The 23826-nt window shown below is 45.3% G+C and overlaps 1 protein-coding gene across 3 annotated transcripts in view; it reads right to left on the bottom strand.

Annotated features, from left to right (window-relative positions):
• Window positions 1-961: 961 nt before the first annotated feature.
• The window catches only part of fam49bb (family with sequence similarity 49 member Bb), a 30667-nt gene continuing 7802 nt past the window's right edge, over window positions 962-23826 (bottom strand). For 2 of the 3 annotated variants that reach the window (XM_023950205.2, XM_023950204.2), the window contains exons 2-12: window positions 21288-21373; window positions 12698-12780; window positions 12090-12211; window positions 11656-11761; window positions 8468-8607; window positions 7567-7644; window positions 5531-5647; window positions 4257-4336; window positions 4058-4184; window positions 3912-3982; window positions 962-3126 (exon numbers count right to left, since the gene is read on the bottom strand). In XM_023950205.2, coding sequence (XP_023805973.1) covers window positions 3063-3126; window positions 3912-3982; window positions 4058-4184; window positions 4257-4336; window positions 5531-5647; window positions 7567-7644; window positions 8468-8607; window positions 11656-11761; window positions 12090-12211; window positions 12698-12770 — 978 coding nt within the window. In that variant the 5' untranslated portion in view covers window positions 12771-12780; window positions 21288-21373 and the 3' untranslated portion in view covers window positions 962-3062. Of the gene's footprint in view, window positions 3127-3911; window positions 3983-4057; window positions 4185-4256; window positions 4337-5530; window positions 5648-7566; window positions 7645-8467; window positions 8608-11655; window positions 11762-12089; window positions 12212-12697; window positions 12781-20095; window positions 20216-21287; window positions 21374-23826 lie in introns of all 3 variants that reach the window. The other variant, XM_078938418.1, reaches the window with a different exon arrangement.

The raw sequence follows: 23826 nt of genomic DNA on the forward strand, positions 1-23826 counted from the left end.
ATTTGCAATCATAGTAAGTGTGGATTTGAGAGGGAGCAGTGAGGAGCGTAATGCTAATTTGAAATTCTGAACATCCTCAGAGGACGGTGTGGTTGTCTGGACGGATCCCAGAACAGGAAGAGGAGCGGGATGCACTTTCTGAGGAGACGGGCATCGTTTAATAATGAATGCAGGCCATGAAGGCCAGTGTCGTCTCTGATCGTGGTCTGATCTGTGTGAATGATGACTCTTTAGTCTAAATGTCCCACCAACAGCAAATGTTTAATTTAAACTTCATTCTTTTCTTTTAAATCTTTGATCAAATTTAAATTTTTGTTTCAAAATAAAAGCATTTCATCTTTCTTAGTGAAAGGTTTACGTCTGCATAAAACCATTGGGATATATTCTAAATTTAATATTCAGATTAAACTTAGATGATGCGTTTGATTTTAACACACAGAAACTCAACTTTATGCACAAACAGGTTTGCGTATCAGAAAACACAAAAAACAAACTTAATTTATCACCATAAAAATAATTTCAAAAAAATGAAAAAAATAAAGTTAAAAGGTAGAACGTGTTCATTTAAACTCAGATATAAAACTAAACCTTTTGGGCTTCTAAAGTTATTTTGATATTTTGATTTGGGTAGCAGCAATTAGCAGCAGCCAAACACAAAAAGATAAATATATACAAATTAAAATCAGCAGTCAAATTTGACCCTGTAGGTTCTTTAGGGTTAGTTCCCTCAATTTCCACTTTGACTTGTTAAAAGTGCTGCAGCTTTCAAAATAAAAGCTCACATCGAGTAAAATTCAAATGAAAAAAAATCCCATCTGCTTTATAAAAATATGTTTAAAAGGTATTGGACTTTAAAACGTTTTTTTTTTTTAGTTGGAAAAAAAAGCTTTTTTCCCCACACATTTTATTTTTGTTTTGAGAAGAAAAACCAGTCGGAGAATAAGAGACCAGAGGCGGCGAGTAGAAAATGAGTTCTCTTTTGTCTCCAGGCCACAACAAACTGCACGTTTTCAGTACAGACTCCAGATTTGAATTTGATTCTGCACACATCACAGTTCAAAGTTTTCAAATGAATGAAAATAATACTACAGAATCAAAGAAAAAAAAAGAAAAAAGACAAACTGCACAAATTAAAACCAGTAAAAAATATAAAAACAGTACTAATTTCATTTGCAAAGTACCGTTTCAATTACACATTTGATAATGCACAACAGATCAGACAAATTAAACCATTCATTTTTTTTAAATAGAAGGAAAAGACATGTTCATCATGCAGAAGACTTAATTAAATAACCAATCAAACAAAAATATATACTTCTATATTTATATATATATATATATATATATCTATATCTCTCTCAAATTTTCAAGTCCGAGCACTCCCATCCCTGAAACAGGGAAAAACAAGACCTATTTAATAACATTGGTGATGCTTTGCTCAACCGTCGCCGTCACGTGGCCTTCTTCTACACACAGCTCAGCAACGTCGGTTTGGCACAGAAAGACGTTCATGATGGCAGTAGCATTTTGCGTAAAAAAAAAAAAAAAAAAAAAAAAGGGGGGCGGTGCTCTTTTTCTATTAAAATAAAAAGAAAAACAAGAAACTGATGAAAACAGGACATTCCAGAAAGTAACCAAAACTGAATATTCAAATTCTTAAAAACTCCGGGATTGTAACGTTTGGGTTCACGAGACAGCAAGGGGTTCAGGAGGGAGCACCCAGGCTCACCGGCGAAAGGCTGAGGCGCCTGGCAGAGATAAACAGATGGCGGGGAATGGTCCCAGGAACAGTAGCACGACAGACACCTCGTGCACCAGCTGTTCGAAACCTGGGGGCGAGAATACCTGTGGCCGGTTCGGACAATGCTGCAGTTTTTGCTCACCTCGTTGGTGCAGGAGGGCTCAGTCCGTGCATTCTGAGAAGGTGCGACATTGAGCCCTTTCCCCTCGAAAGGATGACCGGTAGGGACTGTGTTCATCACCTGGCCCAAGCCATGGCAATTTGCCAGATCTGGGTCTCTTCAAGAGAGGGGACCGACTTTCAATGATCTATCGCTATGGCTCGACAGGTTATAGCCGAAATGCTCGCCGAGTGTTATAATCAGGCGGAAGCCAGGGATGAATTACTCCGGATGACGGCCGACCCACGAAACTTCGGAAACCTCTAGTGGTTCACGGATGTCATAGGTCTCATGCCAGCCAGTCAGGATGGTGTCATCCAGGCAGCCTAAAATAAAAATACCTGGCAGTGGGCGGACAACATAGATCTCCAGGCTAGAATCACATTCTTCGTGGCAGTGGCAACCTATCCGACCAACCGATCGGCGAGTCGCAGTGTATATGTGCTGCCATTGTCTTGCCGCCAGTCGCAACGGCGACTAATGTCTGCAGAAAGACATCAGCGTGCTGACTGTCCGTGGTACCTTGTACGATGGGCCTATCCCGATGAGTGGGCAGCCGCTCGAGCTGGGCTACTGGCAGTTGGTGGGCGCATCTATGCCGGATTTGCGGGGGATTTAGGGGCAGTTCGTGGCTCGTTGTTGGTGGCGTGGGTTGCCAAAGAACTGCTCGTCTCCAATGGGAACGATACGCTTCGTAAGAGCGGATTACCACATATAATGCCTCCAAGAGTGAGGGGCCTGACATGGATGTTGAGGTCACAGAGGATGAGCATGACGACTTCTCCGGGTTCACTGAGGTTGCAAGAAGGCATCCCAACATGGCATTCCTCTTGCCAGCATGAGAGCACATGCCGATGCGGTCGTGAGAGGACAGGGAGGTGACCAAGTGGACCCAGACAATGAACCCGGCCCATCAGCGGTGGCTCGACCAGCCGCCAGAGGTGAGGGAGAGGATGACGACAGCGACAACTAAATGAAGGATTGTCACCAAGATTTTTGTTCCTAATTGTGGTTTTTCTGTCCAGATAGTTATGAAGAAAAACCAATAAAGTATTCAGTTCATTCCTTTAAAAAAAACAAAAAAAAAAACAGGACATTCTGTGCAGCGACATCAGTCAGGTCAGCGAGTGGCGTTTTCCCCGCAGCAGCCGCAGCGCCGTCTCACTGCAGCATGCTCTTGATCGTCTTGTTTGTAGATTCATCGTTCAGATGCTTGGTTGTGTACCTGCGGAGCATTAAAACATTCAAAATTTAAGCCCTATGTTGCAATTTTAGAGAAAATGGAACGATCACTCATCTGGAAACAGTTTTTTTCTGCTAAAAATGAGAAAAATTTAAAAACCCACTCCAATGAAAACGGGGGTTTGCTGTTCACATGTTCTTGTTTTTTGAAGAAAATGTTAAAAATTCAGCTTAAAATTGCATTTTTGAGTACATCTTTATTCAAATTGTTTTGAATGAGGAGCAGATGGGAAAAGTTTGAACAAGATTTTGGAAAAACAGTTGGACGGGCCACTAGCTCCGCCCCTTTCTGATGCTTCCACCGGCAGACAAACGGACCCATGAACGTCTTTGTTTTCCTCGTCTGAGCTGGAATCTGGGTCTGAACTGTAACGGATGGATGGCTGCAATATCGATCGCCATTTTTGTCACGCCGCTAACGTTAGGTTGGGGGTGTGACGGGCTGTAAGCTAGCGGGGGAGAGAGTGAACAGACAGTCCCCGCCCACAACACTGAGGCAAATTTCCAATAAACCCCTCCCGCTCTGCAGAAACTGTCGTTAAAAAAAATGGCGGATTTTTATTTTTATTTTGGGGGCATTATCATAATTAAATACCACAGAGAGCACAAAATAACTCAAAAGGCGATTGGAGGGGGTCCTGAACTTCAAATCTTCAACGTGAGAATCAACAGTCTTGTCAGTTGAAGTGTCAGAGCGGCTGAACTTAAGCACCAGAGAGAGAGACGAGGTGTCAGATGAAATCAGCCTTGGGAGGGCGAGAAACTAACCTGAGAGCGTTGAGAAGGCCTTCCACACTGTTTGGAGGCTGATCTTTGAGAACTTTGATGCAGCCTTTCATCTGTGGGAGCAGAAACTCCACTTTAGCTTAAAAAACAAACAAACAAGAGCAGCGCAGAGACGTCAACGCACTTACGTCAATTTTAGAGGACTTGGCGAATGCTCCGACAGGATGAACGTAGTCGTACAGGATGATCACCCCCACCATGACCCTGAGGCAGAAGGACACTGTGCTCTCGTTGATGAAGCGGCCGCGGTATTCCCTGACAGGGAGGAGGACGACGGATGAGGCAAAAAGCCGGAAACGTAAAGCTGTGAAGCCGGGCGTCACTTACGGCGTTTCCAACATGACTTTACACACGCTCGCCATCGTGCTTAGGCAGTCTGTCGTGTTCTCGATGGGCAGGTTCTTGTTCTGCAACAGAAAAAAACTGAAAGGTTAAACCTAAAAAACAAAAACATTTCTATAGTTTACAGTTCAATCAATCAATCAATCATCAACTTTGTAAGCGCACATCACCTTAACCCAACTCACAGGTTCATCTGGTGCTTTAATTATTGTTATAAAAGCCCTGAGTGAGAGTTCAAGAGAAAACCCTGCAGACAAACGGACTTTTCTTGAAGTTTCACCTCATCTGCAGAAAGTTTTCTTCACCTGTGGGGTACAGACTTTATGCATCTTCAATTGTTGGATCTTGCAACCGAAATCAAATGCCACTGTATTAAACGGTGAAAACTAAATAACTTCCTCTAAATATGCGTAGGGGTTACGTTCCAAAAATAACCTGCAATAGAAGAAATCTTTATTTTTTACAATATTTATAGAAGTTTTAAGGCTGTAAGACTCCTTATTTCACACTTGATAAACTTTCCTCAGACAGACGTGAACATTTTTTTTAATTTTCAGAGCTTTATAAAAAATTTATTCAGTCAACAGAATGAAAATAAATAATTGCAAGCTGAAAGCAATCTGTACAGGGGACACGGCATGGAGGCAGAACACAATTCACTGGAAAAAAAGAACTTTTTTTAAAATACAAAATTGCACTGAAAAACAAAACCCAACAGTGAAAGATGAACCGCATTATGGTGAGGGACCACGATAAATCTGCAAACTTCTCAGCTGAGTTTCATTTGTGTTTTCGTGCATCACAGCTCCGGAGATCCTACAAGTCTGGACTTTCTTTAGAGATGCACTCAGAGTAAAATGCTGTTCTTGTGGCATTTTTCTCATGATGGAGGGCATATATTAAGAAAATGAAGCTTCAAATGCATTTCTGAGCATTTCTTTATTCAAATTGTGGTGAATCAGGAGCAGACAAAATGCAGTTAGAAAAATATTGCATTTCTGACAGAAAATACGCTGAGCGAGCAGAGCTCTCAGCAACGGGGAGGAGGAGGCGGGCCCGCCCACAACTTGGGTGCAATTGTAATAAACGACTGCCGCTCTGCAGAAACTATGTCCTAGAAAATGAATTATTTTTATTTCAGCTAAAGAAGGCATAACAATAATGAAAAGACTCTTTGAAAATCCATCAAAAGATGATTGGAGTGGGACTTTCTGCTTCACCGGCTGTATCTCCACCCACAGAGGCGGTGGAAGTCTCACCTCCGATACAAACTTGGTTGTGGCGTCGCTCAGCGTCTTCAGCATGGGCGTGGCATCGGCGTAGAACAGAGATATCCGGTTTGCCAGCTCGTTGTTCACTTCATTCTCCAGCTCGGCCTGAACATCATTGGAAGCAGAAAAAGAGAAGGAAAAAAAAACGGCTTTTGTTTAAGAACATGAAGCACGAGTCTGACACGCAGCGAGGCGGCTCTGGCCGAATGACCTTCATCTAAAATTCAGATGAAGACCTTTAGCTGACCCCAGCCTGTTATCAGAACAGCTGCTCGGTGAAAGCGGCTTTATCGAAAATTCGAAAGGATAATGTCATGAAGTAATAAAACAAAGGTCTTCCCCACAGGTAATGTGTGGACTGACAGATATGCGTGGAGCTAAAAGTCATTTCCCGTTTGCATCTCTGAAACAGCTTTGCCATCTGCATGAAAACTATTTCATCAAATGACAGGAAAACACTGATATGAACCGGATCACCGAGCCCCCTGTCCCCCCCGCTTCCCAGCTGACTAACGTCCTGCAGCTTTGCAGCTTCAGACAGGAACACCTGCCGCCTGGCAGAACGCGGCGGCGCCTCATCAAGCCGCTTCTAAATTTAGCTGAGAATTAAAAAAAAAAGAAAGAAAACAAAAACGTTTCCCGTCTTCATGACAGGATAAGAATAATCTGCCCCAGACTTTCAAACCAATTTCCAGTTTAACAAATGACGAGAGAGGAGCTGGGAGACGGGGCGCAGCGTTTCATCTGGGACGTCGGAATGATTCAGCTGTCTGAGCTGCGACTAAACGGCGAGCGACTGATCCAGCTGCAGCGCCGGCGTCTTTCCACTGTGACAGCTCGCCTAATGGCATGTTGATGTCTGAAGAGGAGAAGCTGCTCACAGACTAAGCAGGAGAGCAGCTAAGCCAGCAGCACAAGAGGAGCAAAGATCAGGAATAAAAAGCAGAGAAACCTGAAGTTTAGGTTGAGCCCAGACCAAAAACCTGAAGTCTGATCTTAAGAACACAAACATTTCAGGGTTTTGCTTAATCCAATCCACATGAAAACATACATTTATTATAGTTTGACTTCTCCGTGTTTTAGGGAGGGACATCACAAGCTAATTTATTCCTTTGATTTTTTTTTTCACGAGGAAGCTCAAAAATAGACGCGGCTTCCACCTGGATCTGACACATCCGGGAGGACATGACAGAAACGGGACGAGCAACGCCGACTCTTCCAGTCTGACACTCCGAGTCCCAACAAGAGAACTCCATTAATGTCCAGCTACGGTGATGAACTGTGGTCATTCGGGTCACACGTACGATTTGACAGGACGTCACCATGGAAACACAGTTTCACACATGGACATACAAAGACGCTACACCAAAACAGAGAAATTTGAACTCAGAAAACGCTGCTGCTGCTGCTGCTGCAGGACCGCCGTGCCCGACTCAAAATGCACCACAGGATTTAACATTGAAACGCTCCTGACACCATAATTGCATTCTCTGAAGTGTGAAAAACGTAAAGACCCACTCTAATGCTGCTGGTGCTTCGGTTTCAACATGTTCTTGTGGCATATTTCTGACGACGGAGCACATGTATAGAAAACTATGCTCAACTTTGTATTTCTGGGTATTAATTGAAATGGCTGTGAATCAGGAGCAGACAAAGTGACGCAGATGGGAAAAGTTTGTAGTTGTGACGTAGAAAAATACTCTGGGCAGGCCACAAGCAGGAAGGCATGTAAACCGAGAGCTCTCAGCAACGAGAAAGAGGAAGGGGGCGAGGCTGCGCCGCACCGACGCACAACTCAAGAGACAAAATTCCTAATAAGCTCTACAGAAACTAAAGAGCGACACAGGTTTTTGGATTCCGGCTAAAAAAAAATGCCATAATCATAATTGAAAGACCACCGGAAACGCTCAGACAGTAGATCAAAAGATGATAGAAGAGTAACACAATATGAACATGAGTGTTTGAGAGTCTGTCATGTTGGACCGCATCTGTAGGAATGAACCGGGGGGGGGGCTGTTCCTCACCGGTACGTTGTTGATCCTCATCCGACTCAGGGTTCTCCTGTAGTAGCTGAAGTCATTCTGGATGGCAGGATTTGTCATCTGCTCAAAAACGGATGAATGAATAAAATAAAATGATTAATTCTGGCGTCCACAGAGGGCAACCGCTCCCTGATGTCATTTACACTTTGGACAGAAGGGGTTAAAATCTTCGCTGTGACTTTTTACTAAATGCAAAGCTTTGGTTTTTGGCTTCAGCCAATCAGGGAGCTGCTTCCAAATGATCCTTCCTGCCCGTCACAGTGGAAGCTGCGCTGGCAGCGAGCTAATGATGCGACAGAGGACTGGTACTCAGTCGGTGTCCAGTGTGTCCACCGGCGAGACAGCCGGCTCGGGGGGGCTGCATGGCACACAGACACTAAGTAGGTCAGAAGCCCATGCCTGGGTGCTAAAAGATTGATGAATAGGCCTGGCATGGCACCTTACACCCCCCCCAACCTCTGTGTTTTATCTTGCCAGGCTGGGCGGCGGGCACTAATTGGGTCGTTGTACGGGATTGCCTCAGGGGCTCTGGGTGGGTTTTTATTGTGAGTGGCGTGGAGGAGAACCAGCTGACCCCCGAGTACTTGGTTGTTCACAGACAATACAGAAGGAGCAGAAAGGTCTGATGTTTTCGTCTCTTCTCAGCAGTCTGTGGCTAACATGAGGGCAGAATTACTTCAAGTTTCTTGCAGATCAGCCAATCAGCTCACAGCACCTGCATCATGAGCAAAGCAGTAATTAGAGGTTTCTAATTAAACACTAAAGGCTTCCTTAAAACCCGCACTGAGCTCAATCAGTCTGAGGGCGTCAGTGGCTGGTTGGAGGGACGATAACGGCTGAAAGGCGACTCTCGGGGATTCGCCAAAGAGACGAGCGGTCGTACTTTGAGCTCATCGAAGCGCAGAGTGAAGTCCAGGATCTCGGCGAACTGCTTGGCCAGCGCCTGCTCCCGCTCCAGGTGCTGAGTGGAGTCGCTGTAGGTCTCGCTGGTCAGAGCTCCCAGGAGGCTGTGCAGCGCCGCTTCTGTTACGGGAAAGACAGGTTTGTAGGTGAGGGGCAGAAATGACAACATGATAAAGAGCACGAAGTCGGGTTTAAATAGACAAGTCTGCTTGATCAGATCTGCTGAGCTGTGAACAGTTTTATTCTGTAAAAAGGTCAGAGGACAGAAAAAACGCTCCATTTAGAAAACGTCAGGTAAAAGCGGAAAATGCAGAAATGATTGTCAATTCCGCCTTAAGAATGTGGACGGCTTTAGTTAAAATAATCTGAACTTCCTTTAGGGGATTTAAAGAGGTCTAAGTTGTTGTCAAACCTAAAGCAGTGGTCCCAAAACGCAGAGGAAAAAAAACAAAGAAACTAAAACCTACATTTTTTTCCCCGTATTATTTTCCATTCAGATTCTAAAGGAAATTTTATTTTGGAAAATTACCGGATTCTCTCCACCACGTCCGGTACTTCCTTAAAGCGACTGCACCGAAAGCTAAAACCGAAACTTTTGATGCTAGCAAAGTTAAGAAAATCGAGAGAAAGGGGCAAACTTTCTTTAGGCAGAAACGATCCAGTGAGGAAACAGAAGAAAAACTTTTCAGCTTAAAAAAATAAATAAAAGAAATCTGATTCAATATCCAAATATGGATTCATTGCAACAGTTGTTCCCACAGACCATAATAATAATGCAGAATATCAGCAACCGGTCGTCTAGTGTCAAGAGGATGCTGCTAATAAAGTTGTTCAAAACCTTTTATTTAATGTTTAGAAATTGACCCGTTTTGGTGACTTTTTTGCATTTATCTGTCGCACCTTGAAGGTCAGACGAGCCTAAGGTTGGCGTCTGATTTTTTAGCTTTCAGTTTGACAGCAATGGGTTAAGGGAGGGAAAACAAAAAAACAAAAATCTGACGGCAACACTTCAGCCTGTGAAAATATTGGCTGACATTAAACCGTTATGCGGCCTGAAAAAGGTTGGAGTCTCTGCTCTAAAGAACATCGTCCACAACAAGCAGTAAACAAGAACGGTGCTATTAAGAAATCCGCCAAACAAAGTATTTTTCTATTATAAATATCATTCATTTGATTTGTTACACAGTTAAAGGACTAAAATTTATAAAAACTCACTTTCTGACCAGAAATCAATTCTCTTCAAACTAAAGAAACAGAAAATATTTTTATTTATGGTCTCTAAAGTGAGGAGCGCTGCAGCTGGGTGTGTGAAAATACAGAAAAAAACGGATTTGAATGAAGACGGGGGGCAACTGGGATGCCCAAACTGCCCAGGGGGGGTGAAGGGCCCGGGATACGTGACGGGGGCCTTGTCATTCAGATGCAAATACGACATGGGACTAATTATCTTATTGGCATGGAAATGAACTGGGGTTGGGGGGGGAGTTAGGCATGATCCCATTCAAGCAGGATTACACTCATTGTTTTGACAGCGAGGAAACACGGAGCCTGCGCCATGCCTCCATATGACATACCCATGCAGTCCTAATTAGGCAGGAAGGAGGACCAGCAGGACAAGAAGAAGAGCGTTAGCTGGGAAACGTTCGAGCGCTTTCCAGGCAAAAATAAAACCGTTTCTTGTTGAATCCTAGATTTGAAAGAAAAGCAGCAGAAGTCCAGAGGGAGTTGTATTTATAGACGCAGACGGGGCGTCGAGTTCAGTCTGGGAGGCGGAGGAAGAAGGCAGATGAAACCCAGACAAGACGAGCATCGGATGCAATCAGCTTCAGGGGAGCAAGTGGAGTTGAAATGGATATATTTATATGAATGTTTGGGGGTTCTTGTTAATTACAAACGATGATGCACGCGTCAACGTAACCTCAGAGGCGGGCCGCTTCAGATAAGAGCGAGAGGACTTTCAGGAGAGACGGATGGAGAGCGCTGCGGTAAATTGCTCGCGTCTGCCAGTCAATAATGACTTCCATCTGCTTGGGACAGCATTTGCAGCGAAGCGGCTGATTAAAAATGGCCTTCGTGGCGCAGCGGCCCCCCCACCCACCCACCTCCCCCTCCCCGCCTTCGTCTCAGTCAAAACAGAAGTTAAGATGGAGCGGCTTTCAGGCCGTCAGAAATGAGCCACTCCGGTATGTGGGCGATCGAGGCGGGGGCGGCGAGACGTCCGATCTGATCAGGTCACGGCACGGCAGAGTAGGCGGGCCCGGTTTGGACGGCGGGTCGTTTTGACGTGAAAGACCAGACTTCAGGTTTTTGCCGTTATAACTGAAACAATCCTCCACGTTTGAACTTAACGGACATTTTTATGATCACTGATGCGAGCGTGTCATCACCCTTTAATGCATCCTGCCTACAGAAATACTAAAAAATTTCCATTGATGGCGTTCAATGAAACCGTGCATTAACACACAATCCTACACTTTTCTCTGCATTTGTGACTTTACTTTCGTAACATCATTTTTGTTACAGACATGCGTCTGATAATTACATAAGCTCTTCTTCTTGGTTGTCTTGCTCTGCATGTCGGCCCCCCGCCTCCACGAGGCTTTCGGCTCGGCGTGTGCGAGTCTGGGCGGCGAAGGCCAACATGGCGCCTGAAGCCAAAAGTCAAGGCGGTGAATTGGAGCAGCAGCCAAAGCTGGGAGATGACCTACTTTATTACATAACAGCCATCGCTGCTTCCATTCACTACCTTTCTGTAGCCACGGAGGCGGCGGGGTGAAGGGCTCCTCCCCCCTCCTCAGCTTCAGGGTCATAAGAAGATCAGGGAGCACGTGTCCCCCACCCCCACTCGCCTTAATGCTAATTGAACAAGCCACAAACATTTCTAACATGAGGGTCAGTGCACTGTGCAACGCAAGCTGCAAGTTGAGAAATGCACGGCGAGGAGGGGGGGGGGTGGGGGGTTAGACCTGCTCGTGGGAGATAAAACATGTTCTGTTGATGCGTCACACGGCTGCCAACATATCCAACTGAGCGCTCAATAACGCACAGGCGAGCAATTAAGGTCACGAGTGGGGGGGGGGGTGCATTCAGAAAATACCTTGACCAAAAACTTGAAAAGATCTCCTAACAGACTCCGATTTCAGATTCCCACCGCACACCGTTACAAACCTAATCTCTGGGAGAACTCGTAGAACTTCTTCAGCTTCCACACCAAAGGGACCACCGCTGCCCACGCCAGCTCCTGCAGCGCCTCGTCGCTGGGATTCTGGATCGCCTGCAGGTAAAGAGAGCGCAGCGCCAAGTCTGAAGAACATCCCAGTTGGAGTCAATAGATTAAGTGGATTTTTATGCAAGTTTGGAAAGGTAAAAACTGTAGGAACTCGACCGGACTGGTGACATTAAAGTCTGTTCACGGGTTCTGGGGGGCTAAAAACCAACATGAAGACTTTCATTAACCGGTAAAGCGTACTTTATTATGAATCATTTGTTTTGTTCAAAGCTTTTTAAATACCCAATAGGAACGTTTAGATTGATTCACATAACCTGCAGACATCATGGGTCTGCAGGTGTGCTCGTCTTTCAGGTGTTTGCTCACTCCATACCTCTCTGATCTCCTGGCCGGCTCCTTTGTAGGCCTGCAACTCGTCCAGGATCCCCTCCGAGTCCTTCAGCACGGCGTCCACCTGCCCCCACACCTCTCGCTCTGCGTCCGTGGGCTGTGCATCTGCGAGCAACAACAGTCAGCGGGTTTTACTGCACGGATGAGGGAGAGACTTTTCTAAATCTGTGCGTTTAAAACCCTAATTGCATCTAAAACACAGGATTCACATCAGCCTGTGTGGGCTGCTTCCTAGAAAACGGAAAAAGGTGGAAAAGAACCGTCCTCCAGGGGCTACTGGGGGGCTAAAATTGGATGCTTTATCAACCTAAAAAGGATTTCCTGCATCACAATGTCCCTGGGTTTGTGAAAATGGTACACGGCAGGTTGGAGTTGGGCTCAGAGGTCTTCAGCGCTTTATATTCTGCTGGGATTGATATTCTGTGCACGCTCTGCTGGGGAAAAGGCAGGTGGATGGAAAACTCCAGAAGCTCTGCAGCTGCTGGGAGAAAAGCGGCCTAAATGCTAAACCCGGGCTGCATAATTTAAGGAGAAAACATCTGTGTGATCAATATCAGGGGAGGGAGGAATTACTCTTCAAAGACGACTCACTTTCAAAATCGAGGAAAAAGTTGGGCTCCTGTTCCAAATCTGTGCACGTCAGAACTTTCAGAAGGTTCCCCATGATATGGAACCTGTTGAGAAAGAAGAGGGATTCAATACAGGAGGAGGAAGAGGAGCGCATCCCACAGCAGCTCTGCTTGAGCGCACACCGTGAACTCAGCGGCGCTCCACATGTGCCCAAAGCTCAGAGGCACCAGCGCTCCCCTCGGACCCCACCAGCGTGTGTTTCCTGTGCTCAGCCTCTCACTGCCAGATGTTAAAACCAAAAAGTACCCACACAAAAAAAAAAAAAGAACGAACAATTTTTCTGCTTTAGTAAACTTCTTCCCAGCATTGAAAACCTTCTTACGGGCAGCAGCATGCAAATTCAGCGCTCACCACTTGGAGAGTCGCGGTCTTCACAGAAACAACTCAGATTAAACCTATGAAACTGTCTAGTACACGGGGGAGGGGGGGGGGGGGGGGGTCAAGACCAGTTCATCGTTTTAAATTGCTCATTCCTGCTGAGCCTAAATGGCAGAAAGCTGCCCGTCAGTCTCAAAAAGCGGACGCAAAGCGTTAAAATTTCAGAGGAATAAGAAAGGAAATGTGTCGAAACGTCACCTTAACAAAAACAAAAGATTCAATGATTTTAAACCTAAAAACTGCACCAAAAAAAAAAAAAAAAAAAAGATGTCTGTGATCAATTTTTTATTTTGAATGCATTTAAAATCAAGACATTTTCTAAATTTGAATCAGTAGCTATGTGAAAACATTTGGTCTTAAAGAAAATTTATTTTCGAAACAAAACTTACAATTGGTGTTTGTTATGACAATTGCGCTTTTGGTGTTATGAACATTTTCTTATGACAATTTTCTCATGGAGGACATTTATAAAGAAAATTAAGGTCAAAACTGCGTTTGTGAGCAATGCTGTATGAAAAATAGTGTATTTGTAATGTAGACGAAAACACTGGCCGGGCCGTAAAATCTTTACTCTGCTCTATTCTGATGTATCCACATGATGTACGTCATCTGGCTCAAAACGGCGGCATAGCTCCAATATGGCTCACCATTTCTGATGCACCTGTAACGTTGGGTGGGGAGCAGTAAGCTAGCGAGAGAGGAGACGGGAAGTGAGGGCAGGCTTCCTCTGTGCAAATGTTCCCGCCCACAACTCTGGGGCGAATTTCTCATAAACTCCTGCCACTTAGCAGAAACTATGTCCTACGAAACTACACAGGTTTTTTAGATTTTGGCTAAAAATGGCATAATGATTAAAAGACCACTGGTAAGGTTTAATAACAGATCCAAAGATGATCAGAGTGAATCCTTAATGGAATTAGGTTGAAATTGAATCAAGCTGAATTGTGAATTAACGTCGAATTGATGGCGTCGTTTAGCGGGGACTTGCTCTGGTGGGCAGAGGATGAAAAAATAAAATCATTGTCTAAAAAGACAAAAAAGACAGAAAATAGATTTTTTGTTTTAAAGTGGAAGGTAAAGCCAGAATGTCCTGTTCATTTCCTGTTCTCACATGCTGAGGTTTAAAGGTCTTCCAGCCTTAAGTGCAGATTAGACAAGTCTCAGTATAAACAAAGATTAGGAAGCATAAATGTGGGTGCAGTTTATTTGCACAGCTTTCTGTGCGTACGTTCACGCACAAACTCATGTCGCCCTCAGCCTGAGACGCAGTTTTATCTCTCATCTCTTTAAGCTCCGTTTTCCTGAAAAGCTCAGCCTGTTTGACTGGATTAGCGGACCCGCTTACAGGGCGAAGCGTTCCGAGAGGCGCAACGCTCCGAGAGCTGCTGGCTGCTGACGAAGCAGCAGATCTCACTGGTGCGTGTTTTAGCAGGAAAAGAAAAAAATGCGACAGAACACGGAGCCGCACTTTTCGGCTGCATCAACCGTCATTTTAGGATTTAGGAGTTGTAGAGGAGAACCGCTGCATGTGCAGCTCCAGCATAACCCGAGCTGGAAGTTGCTTCAGGTGAAGTGACGGCCTCCGTGATGCAGCAACTGCTCCAGCGGCCGGAGTCAGCCTCCCTCAGAAGGAAAAGGAAAACAGATGTGAATTGGCAGGAGCTGGGGCGGTTTGAGCGGTGAAACTCCGGTGACGGAGAGGTGAGGAACAGGAGCGCTCCAAACCGACAAGACGAGTTCTGCTGCAGCACTCACCTGGGATGAGTGGCAGGTGTGAAGCCAAAGTGACTGAGGGAACGCAGGAAACGCTGAGAGACGGGGAGCTGCTGTGATAAGGAAAGCACTTGCTCAGCATTTGGCGGCGCAGGGTCATACGGGGTCTTTTTAAAATGCATGAGATGCATGGTGTTAGAGGGGAGGGGTTGGGAGGGAAAGCCGGCAGTGGGTCATGTCCCCGTTTTGTGCACCGACGCTGAGGCTGTAAATATCAAAAGGCTGCATTGAAATAATTGTTTTCATCCCAAATTATTGTGTGCAGTCAGACCCAATGACCACCAGCAGAGACCCACCTGCATGTGGCACCTCGTCTGACAGCCCCCCCTCTAATGCGACCTGAATGTCTGACAGTGCCAACGCTGGCTCCTCACAGGCTGTCAGGAAGCAGCACATGACGCCGCCTCTGAAGGGACGGGAGCCACGTCTGACCTCGCCCTGCTGGAAGACGCGGGCGCCGCCTCCGCCGGTCCTCTGCTGCCACCTTTCAGCCGGGCGCCGGCTGAGCTGGCCCCTGCAGCCGGAGCTCTGACGGCGGCACTGGCACCCTTCGAGGCCGCATTGTTGTTGTTTTTTTTCTAAATGAGGTTATTTTTACGGTTCTGTGTGGCTCCAAAGTCCACCAAGAGGAGATTAAAGCGGGCTTTACCACCATAGGCGTTCCCAAAAGTAATTGGCCCGCAGAGTGGTTGGTTGGTTACAGAAACGTCCAGTTAAAAACTGGCTTTGTGGATTAAACAAACTCTAATGACTGATGAGGTGCTTTGATGGTCGTTTCAGAGAAACTTCAACCGGCTGTTGGGCGATGGAGCAGCAAGTGAAGGACAGCGAGAGGACCGAAGGCGCCCCCTCCCTCAGAGGGAGCAGCAGTGCTGGCATGTCCTGGGCGACAGCCTTGTTGTTGTTTTGAACCCCCCCACTGAGCATCGCGTGCTCCGAGTGAAGGAAGGGGGGGCCGATTCTAGGGGCTGGGGGCAGAATCTGACAAGCTGGAGCCCGCGCAGTGCTCCCATTGGCTGAGCAGATCTACCCCACAGCTCCCTGTATCCATGGAGTCTAAAAAAATTTGGAACCATTGAAAACATTGAAGCAGCCAATCAGCAGAGAGCACCGGGAGAGACGAGAGTACAGTAGTAGTGGGAACTGAGAGCACAGGAATACATTAATACAGATGAGGTAATGTGTGGAAAACAGCGGATTAGTCTGGGAGTGAAGTCAGACAAATGTTTAATTCCCTCCTCAGAGTGCTTAGTGAGGTGCTCTTTGAATAAAAGAGCATTTTCACAACGACCGAATAAAAATGTCCAAAGCATTTATGAAAAAGTAATTTCATGAGATATTTGTTTTGCCGTCACAAAATATAAGTTTGAAACTGTAACACGAAAATGAGCAGAAACCCCTGAAAAGTGCTGCCACGCCCATGCAGCAGCCTGACCTCTTAATGGCACTGACTTTCAGCTCCTCCAAGCTCTTCCCCTCTTTTTAAGTGCACGGAAAGCAGGGCACAGCTGAAACGGAGCACTGCGGCAGGGAAAGGGGCTCGGGGGCTGGGGGCGGGACGCCGCGCGGCAGAGATAGTGCTGACATTCCACTACTCGGCTGCAGCGTGAGGCTCCACGTGTCCTGATGCTTTTACTATGAAGGAAAAAACAACGCCCTCCCCTCCTCAGTCACGGCGGAGCGTCACATGGGCACAGACATGGACAGCGAGCGCTTGCCTCGGGTGTGGAGGGGGATGGGCCAAGACATCAGTCTGTCTGCGCCTGCTTTTAATGTCTGAAATGGCGTTTTAAGCTCCGGCCTCTGACTAAAAATGTCAGGAACGGGAATGCAGGTGTGTGTGCATTTCTAGGAGGAGAGGGATTTGGGGCGGCGCGCTGCAGCACAGCCGCGCACAGCCAGGCAGCTTTAAACTTGACCTAGATTCCCCGGGTGACATGCCACATCGCATTAGCCCACTCGGTCAGAGCCGGACCCGCCGGAGCTCGCTGACACTGTCCTGATTCGACAGCCTGAAAATGGGGGAGCACTTCCCAAATGGGGGTGTCCCGTTTCCTCCACTTCTCCGGTCCTACCCAGTTGACCAAAACCGGCGCAGGGAGGGGGTCTGCTACTTGTTTGTTTATGGGAGTGAACTGGATTTCCTTGAGGCCACGCCCCTTTTACTATTTCACCCGAGTAAACACGAACTAATACCCCCTCACCCAGATTCAAAACAAACCCAGAGGAGGACTGAATCATGGCAACGGGGCAAGAGGGCGTCTCACCTTACTCCTTACTCCAGCTAAAAATACCCCCCCACCCCATGAAAACACCACTGCCGCAATAAAGCCCATCAAAGTTAATGAGCACATGAAGCTGACAGACAGATCAGAGAGGAGGATGAAAGTGGGAGGGAGCGCCTCCTCCTCGGCTAAGCTCCTCTTTTTTGGACGGGCACCTGATGAAAGTTGGAAACCATGGCAACAGGCACATACACAAGCCTGCTAAGATGCTGGCTCCATTGAAACGGGCGCTCTATGGAGAGGCTCCCCGCGCCTCAGTCACACTCACACCAATACAACACTTTATCCCGTCAAGAAGGCATAAAGATGCCGACAGCCTTTAAATGAAACCCATTTGAATTCAACCGAGGAGAAAAGGCGGCAGAAAAGACGCCGCTTAGGCCTGAAAGCTGAGACATTTTTGAGTGAATGGAATCCAAAGATGAACTTTCCAGCAGAGCTGCTCCTCTTTCCTGACATTTACCCCTCCCTGCCCTTGAGAGTCCTCTGCCTGCTTCCTGGAATGTGTGAGGAGATCATTAAGAGGGGCACACTGACTCGCTGTCGTGGCTCCACGGAGCCCCTCCCTGAGGGGAGCTGCCTCCTGAATCCATTCACACACCTCCCCTTCTTCTGCAGCAGCAGCCGCCCTGAGCCATCATGACTTGCATGACCTTCTGACTGATGTGACTCACCAACGTCATCTCCAAACTCGCCTCTTGTTCTCATCAGAACTGGTGAGCATTGAGGTCTGACGGCTGTTTGTGCAGATTGACAGAACCGGGCTCATTTCCTCCTGTCAAGTTCTATTCTGACAGGATTTTTGGGTGGGGCACTGAGGATGTTAGCAGAGATGAACGGTGTCAAATTGAAGGGAGCTTACATTTTCCATTAGCAGGAGATGAGCGCCATCTGGAGGATAAAAACAGCTGTGTGCTTCAGAAAAAGCAAAAATCACTCCTAAAACCTTTGACATTTCCTTTTACAAACTGCTGGAAAAATACAAAATACTAAAAAAGAAAATTTACTGTAAAAATAATATTGAATGTTTCACTGGTGGTAGAATCTCGAATGGTTCAATCTACTTAAAGACCCACTGCAATGAAAATTGCGTTTGCAACATGTTTTTATATCACAACGAAGGCCATATTAAAAAGAAAATTAAGCTCAAAACTGCATCTCTGAATATTTCTTAATTTAAATCATTACCAATCTGGAGCAGAAGAAAAAAAAATGCAAAAGGAAGCGTCAGTGACGTATGTGCATCCACTTGCAGACAACTAGATCCATCTTTGTTTTCCTCGTCTGAGCTGGAAACCGTATAATAAAAAACTGTCTGGATAGCTGCAATATTGCTCACCATTTTTGTTGCACCGGTAATGTTCCGTTGGTGTTCTGAGGGGCTGTAAGCTAGTGGGAGAGCGTGAAAAAGGAAAGATACTCTACGCCAATGGCCCTGCCCAAAACTTAAAGGGACAAATTCCTATTGACCTCCTGCAGCTCTGCAGAATTTATGTCCTAGACATAAACCCGACAAAGTTTTTCTGACGCGTGTCTGAAAGGAGCAGCAGGAAGTCTGAGCTTCTCGCAGAGACCTGCACAGGAAGTCCCAGTGTCAAACCTCCACTCGCATCAATATTGGATAACCCAGAAGAACCTGAGAGCTTTTAGCTGGCATAACAAGGCACTCAGCATATTACATCCACTCAGACATACATCTCAAATTACTTGTTAGCTGGGTGGGGCTGAAAAGCTCAAAGAGTGGGGTCCTGGCACTTTTATTTATTTTAATAGGTACATTTGTTAAAAACATGTTCCATTTCATTGATATTTCATTTTTACAGCAAGTAATTTATTCTACACGTAAGAATGTTCACTGTGAGGATTCACCAGCAGGGGGCAGCATTTACCCAGAAATTAGAGTAAAGTGCAGCCTCACCTCGGAGGATATACAACACCTTCCCCCCCAGTTTAACAAATCTAATTCCTTCTGCATCTATTCATACAGCATTCTGTCTACTTAACTACCCCCCCCCCATTCTCTGCGTGTATAACACAGCTTCAATAGTGTTTCTGTGCACTCCCATGGGGCTGCTCTAAAACAGGACGTCACATTTAATGGCTTTAAGTCTTTTTCAAGAGCTGCGACGGCGGCGCAGCATTCACACGAACCCGCGCACACGCATGCGCTTCCTGCGGGGAAACACCGGCTTAGTCGTCCATGCATGCACCACCTGAGGCTGCGCTGTCAAAGCAGCGCAGCACTCCAGCATCAGCGCATGGCCAATCGCCTGGCAGCTTCGTATCCCGGCAACCGTATCCAAGGAGACGGAGCAAAATGCTAGGATGAACGAACATGCGAGCAACCAGGAAGAGATAGGATGCTGCAATAATGGCTTATGGAAAGGTGGTACTTTGTGTGTGTTTGAAAGCTCTTTTAGATCTCTACACCAGAAAGTGAGGACACTTTCTTTTTTTAAACAAACTCCATGTTCGTTTGAGGCTTTTTGTGTTTGATATTTCATTCAGACATTCTGATGTATTTAGTCGTCTTCTGTCCTGGGCAATCCTTTCTAGCTCCCTTCAGGTGCCAATCGGTTAGACATCAGCCTCCGGGTCTCTTCATGTGCTCCTTGGTCTTCGCTTTCTCTTTTCCACAGTTGCCTGATTTGTTCTTTACCAGTTTACGGCTAGCTTCTTAAGGATTCTTCTTATTGGAATTAATTCCAGTTTATAATCTCTTCATGGACGTTTTTGATGTCCTCTGTGATTCAGCTCTGTACGGCAGGACAGACTTGGTGTTTGGGGTGAATCTTAATTGCGATGAGTGGGGATCTTCAGATGTTGAGGGTGATGAAGGGTTACCAAAGCAGCTTTTTATATCCATTTCTCCCTTTTGGGTCACCCCACTGCCTACATGTGTGAAGGTCTCCCCTTATTCTACCTTGTCTCCTAGCTTCACTGGCTCTGGGCGGGTAGGACCGATCTTCAGGATCTTCTGAGGATGGACACGGATGCCAACTTGGAACGCGAAGGAAGCTAGACTAGACGTGTCGTCCTACACCTGATGCAAAATGTGCGAGAGTAGGGCAAGGTTGTCGGCAAAGTGTAATAAATAATTATTTTGATAAAATGGCACATCAAGCTGTAACAATCTGAAGTCTGAATCGAACAGACTCGAATTCCTTTGATCCAACCAGATAGATCTGTCAGAGAAGTTGTTAATCGAATCGACCTATAAAATTGCTTCAAAACGAAATATAATCGATCTTGGAAGACATCATTTGGATTGAGGTATTGGAGGTTGATTTTACTATAACGTAAAAACGACCAAGTGCATCACAGCGGACAACACACATGTGTGATGCAGCAAAAACTGATCAGTCCATCATCCCAGTTCAATGTGTGGAAACACTTTGAATTTAATAATGTTCCCTTTGGATTCTCTGGATGTGTAAAAACAACAGTGGGCTGAACTTTAGGGAACTAAAATGGGAATGGACATTAATTATGCATCGTTAATTGTTAGTGCTAATTAGAGCACAACTATGCTACCTTCCCATCTCCGTCTTCTGATCGTGTCACATTCTCATCATGAAACACAGCTAACAAAGTTAAAAGCTTATAGCATTTTCCTGGACATTTGTCCAGTCTGAAGTTTACATTTTCAGCACTAAACACACCATGAGGAGCAAACAGAAAGCAGACATTAAATAAAATCAATTAAATTAGAGAAGCAACAGGACAATCCAAGCCACTATGAGACATTCACAATATGAACTTTGACCCACCCAGCCCTTCTGTTGCTCAACAGTCCAACAGACTTTGTGTTCCGTTTGTGCAGAAATAAACTGAACTTGAGAGAACAGGAAGCTAGGAGATCCTTCATTACTCAACTCTCTTTGAAGACCCACAATGCACCTGAACCTGCATTACACATAGACCCACAACAGTTTGATGCACCACAGCCAGACTTCACAAACACGTCTACATCTGTGTAAAAGATTCACTGGTACTCATCTCACTGTGTACATTAGCAGGTAAGGAAGGTCAAATCAAGAAAGAAGATCCATGTTTACGTCAGACTTGATCAATAAAGATTGATTGAACAAAAAGCAAACGGCAGAAGAACCTACCAGCGGTGGAGCTGTAGCGATCAGGAGCAGGGAAACCCGGCCTGGCTGGTGGCTCCCAGTCACAGTCCTCCAGCAGCCGTCAGCCTCTGGAGCAAAAAACAAAAAGTTTTATTTGCAGAACCAAAAAAGCTGCAGGATTGGTCCCCTTTCAAAATAAAACTCAGCAAACATTTAGGTCATCCAAAGATATATAAATAGAAAGTCTTTCCTAAGCCATGATGTCCATGAATCTTTTCAAACAAACTCGACTCAAATATATGTTTAAACAAGCATGGCCACGCAAAAAACACGGCACTTCCTATCGTGCAACACTTCCTTCAATTCACCTCAGGTTTCTACAAGGCTCCCTGCTTCCTCCTGCAAAAACATAAAGCAGCAGAGATGTTTGGATTTCCACTGAAAGAACTAAAAACATGAACAAAAGTAGGAATTTCTGAGGGTACGAGCTCCGTAGACTACCAACGCCGCTTTCCCCTTTGCCAGCCTGCATGCAAATCCTGAGCAGAGGCAGCAGCAGGTCATGCATGAATGTGGTTCGTGCTTTTAGCCGCTGAAACTCCCGAGACCGCAGAAGCGGAGACAGCCCAGGTTAGCTTAAATGACCTGAAGAAAGAACTGAAAGGAGGAAGCTGACAACAAAGCAAGAGGTCGAGGTGCAGGAATGAGATACGTCCTTCTGACATGGAAAATGAGTCAACGAGCACGTTATCAATAGAGATGGAAGGACACAGGTGATACGCTGCAGGTTCAGCTCCCTAAAAGGAAATTATGAGCACACTTTAAAGTTGCACTGTAAAAAACAAACAAAAAACGAATTTTATTTTGAAAAGTGGCAGCACAAAGAACAGTTTTGTCTCATGGGTTTGTATTCCTGTAAGCAAATGCGTTTTCAAATTCTGAGGTTCTAATCAGAAGCTAACAGACTGACTGATGTTCTCTCCACACACATTTACATATTTCCTCAAAAAGTGTCCATCATGTTCACAGTCAGTCCAGGTGTTGCTGATAATGTAAAACATTACCAACTTCTGATGAGTCTGGGGTTTTAACCTTCTTTCTTCTTGATGAAAATAATAATTTTGTCTTTAAGGTGTTTATTAAACTATGGCTTGATCTTGTTTTCCTTTTTTCATTTTAAAGTTTTCCATTTTCAGTTAGGTCCTGGATTTTATAGCTCCATTCGACTGATTTTTTTTCTGATAACGGAGGATGTATTTGCATCAAATTAAGCTTAAATTAGCATCTTTAAGTATTTCTTCAAATCATTGTGAAATAAAAACCGATGCCATTTGAAAAAAAAATGTTCATTTGTGACGTACGACACGACTCTTGTAATGGAAAACTACAGTTTTTTTTTAATTTTGGATTAAAACTGTATCATCATAATTAAAAGATCCCTGGGAACGCTTTAGATTAAAAGAGGATCGGACTTAAGGCAAATACTACATCCATTAATTCTATTTCTAAACCTGCTAAATCCCTCTTGGAGTAACTGGGTTGCTGGAGCCTATCCCAGCTGCTGTAGGGAAAAGGCGGGGTTCACGCTGGACAGTTAGTCGCTTTGTTGCAGGGCCAACTGCTACTGCAGTCACTCCACAGGGAGTGCTTAGCATGTCTTCTGCTGCAGTAAAAATCCAGATGCTGGTTATTAAAGCAAAAGCGGTCCAGCTTTTTGTGATTCACTGCAGCAAACCTGCAAGAAACTTCCGCATGACACCATTCACCATTACTCACGTGTGCTCACTCGTTTAAGCTGCAATTAAGCTCTATGTGTCAGAGAGACACTATGTCTGCCATTGTTGCCGAAGTCTGGCATTGCAGTCACCACTGAGAATTAAAAAAAAAATGAAAATTTTCTAGGAAAAGCTACCACACCACCTTCCCCTTCCCATTGCTGAGAGCTTTCTGTTTACATGCTCTCCCGCTAGCTTACAGCCACTCGCATCCTCAAACTAACTTTTGCAACGCAACAAATATGGGGGTCAGTATCAAAGCTATCCAGACGTACAGTTTAGATCCCGATTCCAGCTCAGATGAGGAAAACAACGACGTACACGGATCTATTTGTGTGTAGGAGGATGCATCAGAATGGAGTGGAGCAGGCCCGCCCTGCAGATTTTTTATGTCACATCTAAGGTCTGCTCTGGATTCACAACAACAATTTGAATAAAGAAATACTCAAATGCAATTTTTAACTCAATTTTCTTTGTACATGTCAATCATAGGAAAGATGATACAATATAAACACATTATTTATTTGTATAATAGTGTTTGTTTAAACAAAAAACGGGTAAAAAGAGATCCTTAAAGATTAAATGATACTTCCTTACATTTGTTATATGTATTCAACATCCTGGTTTCCTGGCTTTTATTAAACCAGCTGGGATGATGAGCCAGGGGGGGGGGGGGGGGGGGGGTCCTGTTGCATAAACAGCAAAGCATGTTAAATCTGACTGCAGGGGGAGGGGGGGGTCATGTGGAGCAAGGGAGGATAAACAGGGCCATTAAGGAATATTTTCAGATTCTGGTTTAATCTACT

Source organism: Oryzias latipes, chromosome 20 (genome assembly GCF_053564925.1).
Source record: "Oryzias latipes strain Hd-rR chromosome 20, Olatipes_Hd-rR_3.1".
Lineage (NCBI taxonomy): Eukaryota > Metazoa > Chordata > Actinopteri > Beloniformes > Adrianichthyidae > Oryzias > Oryzias latipes.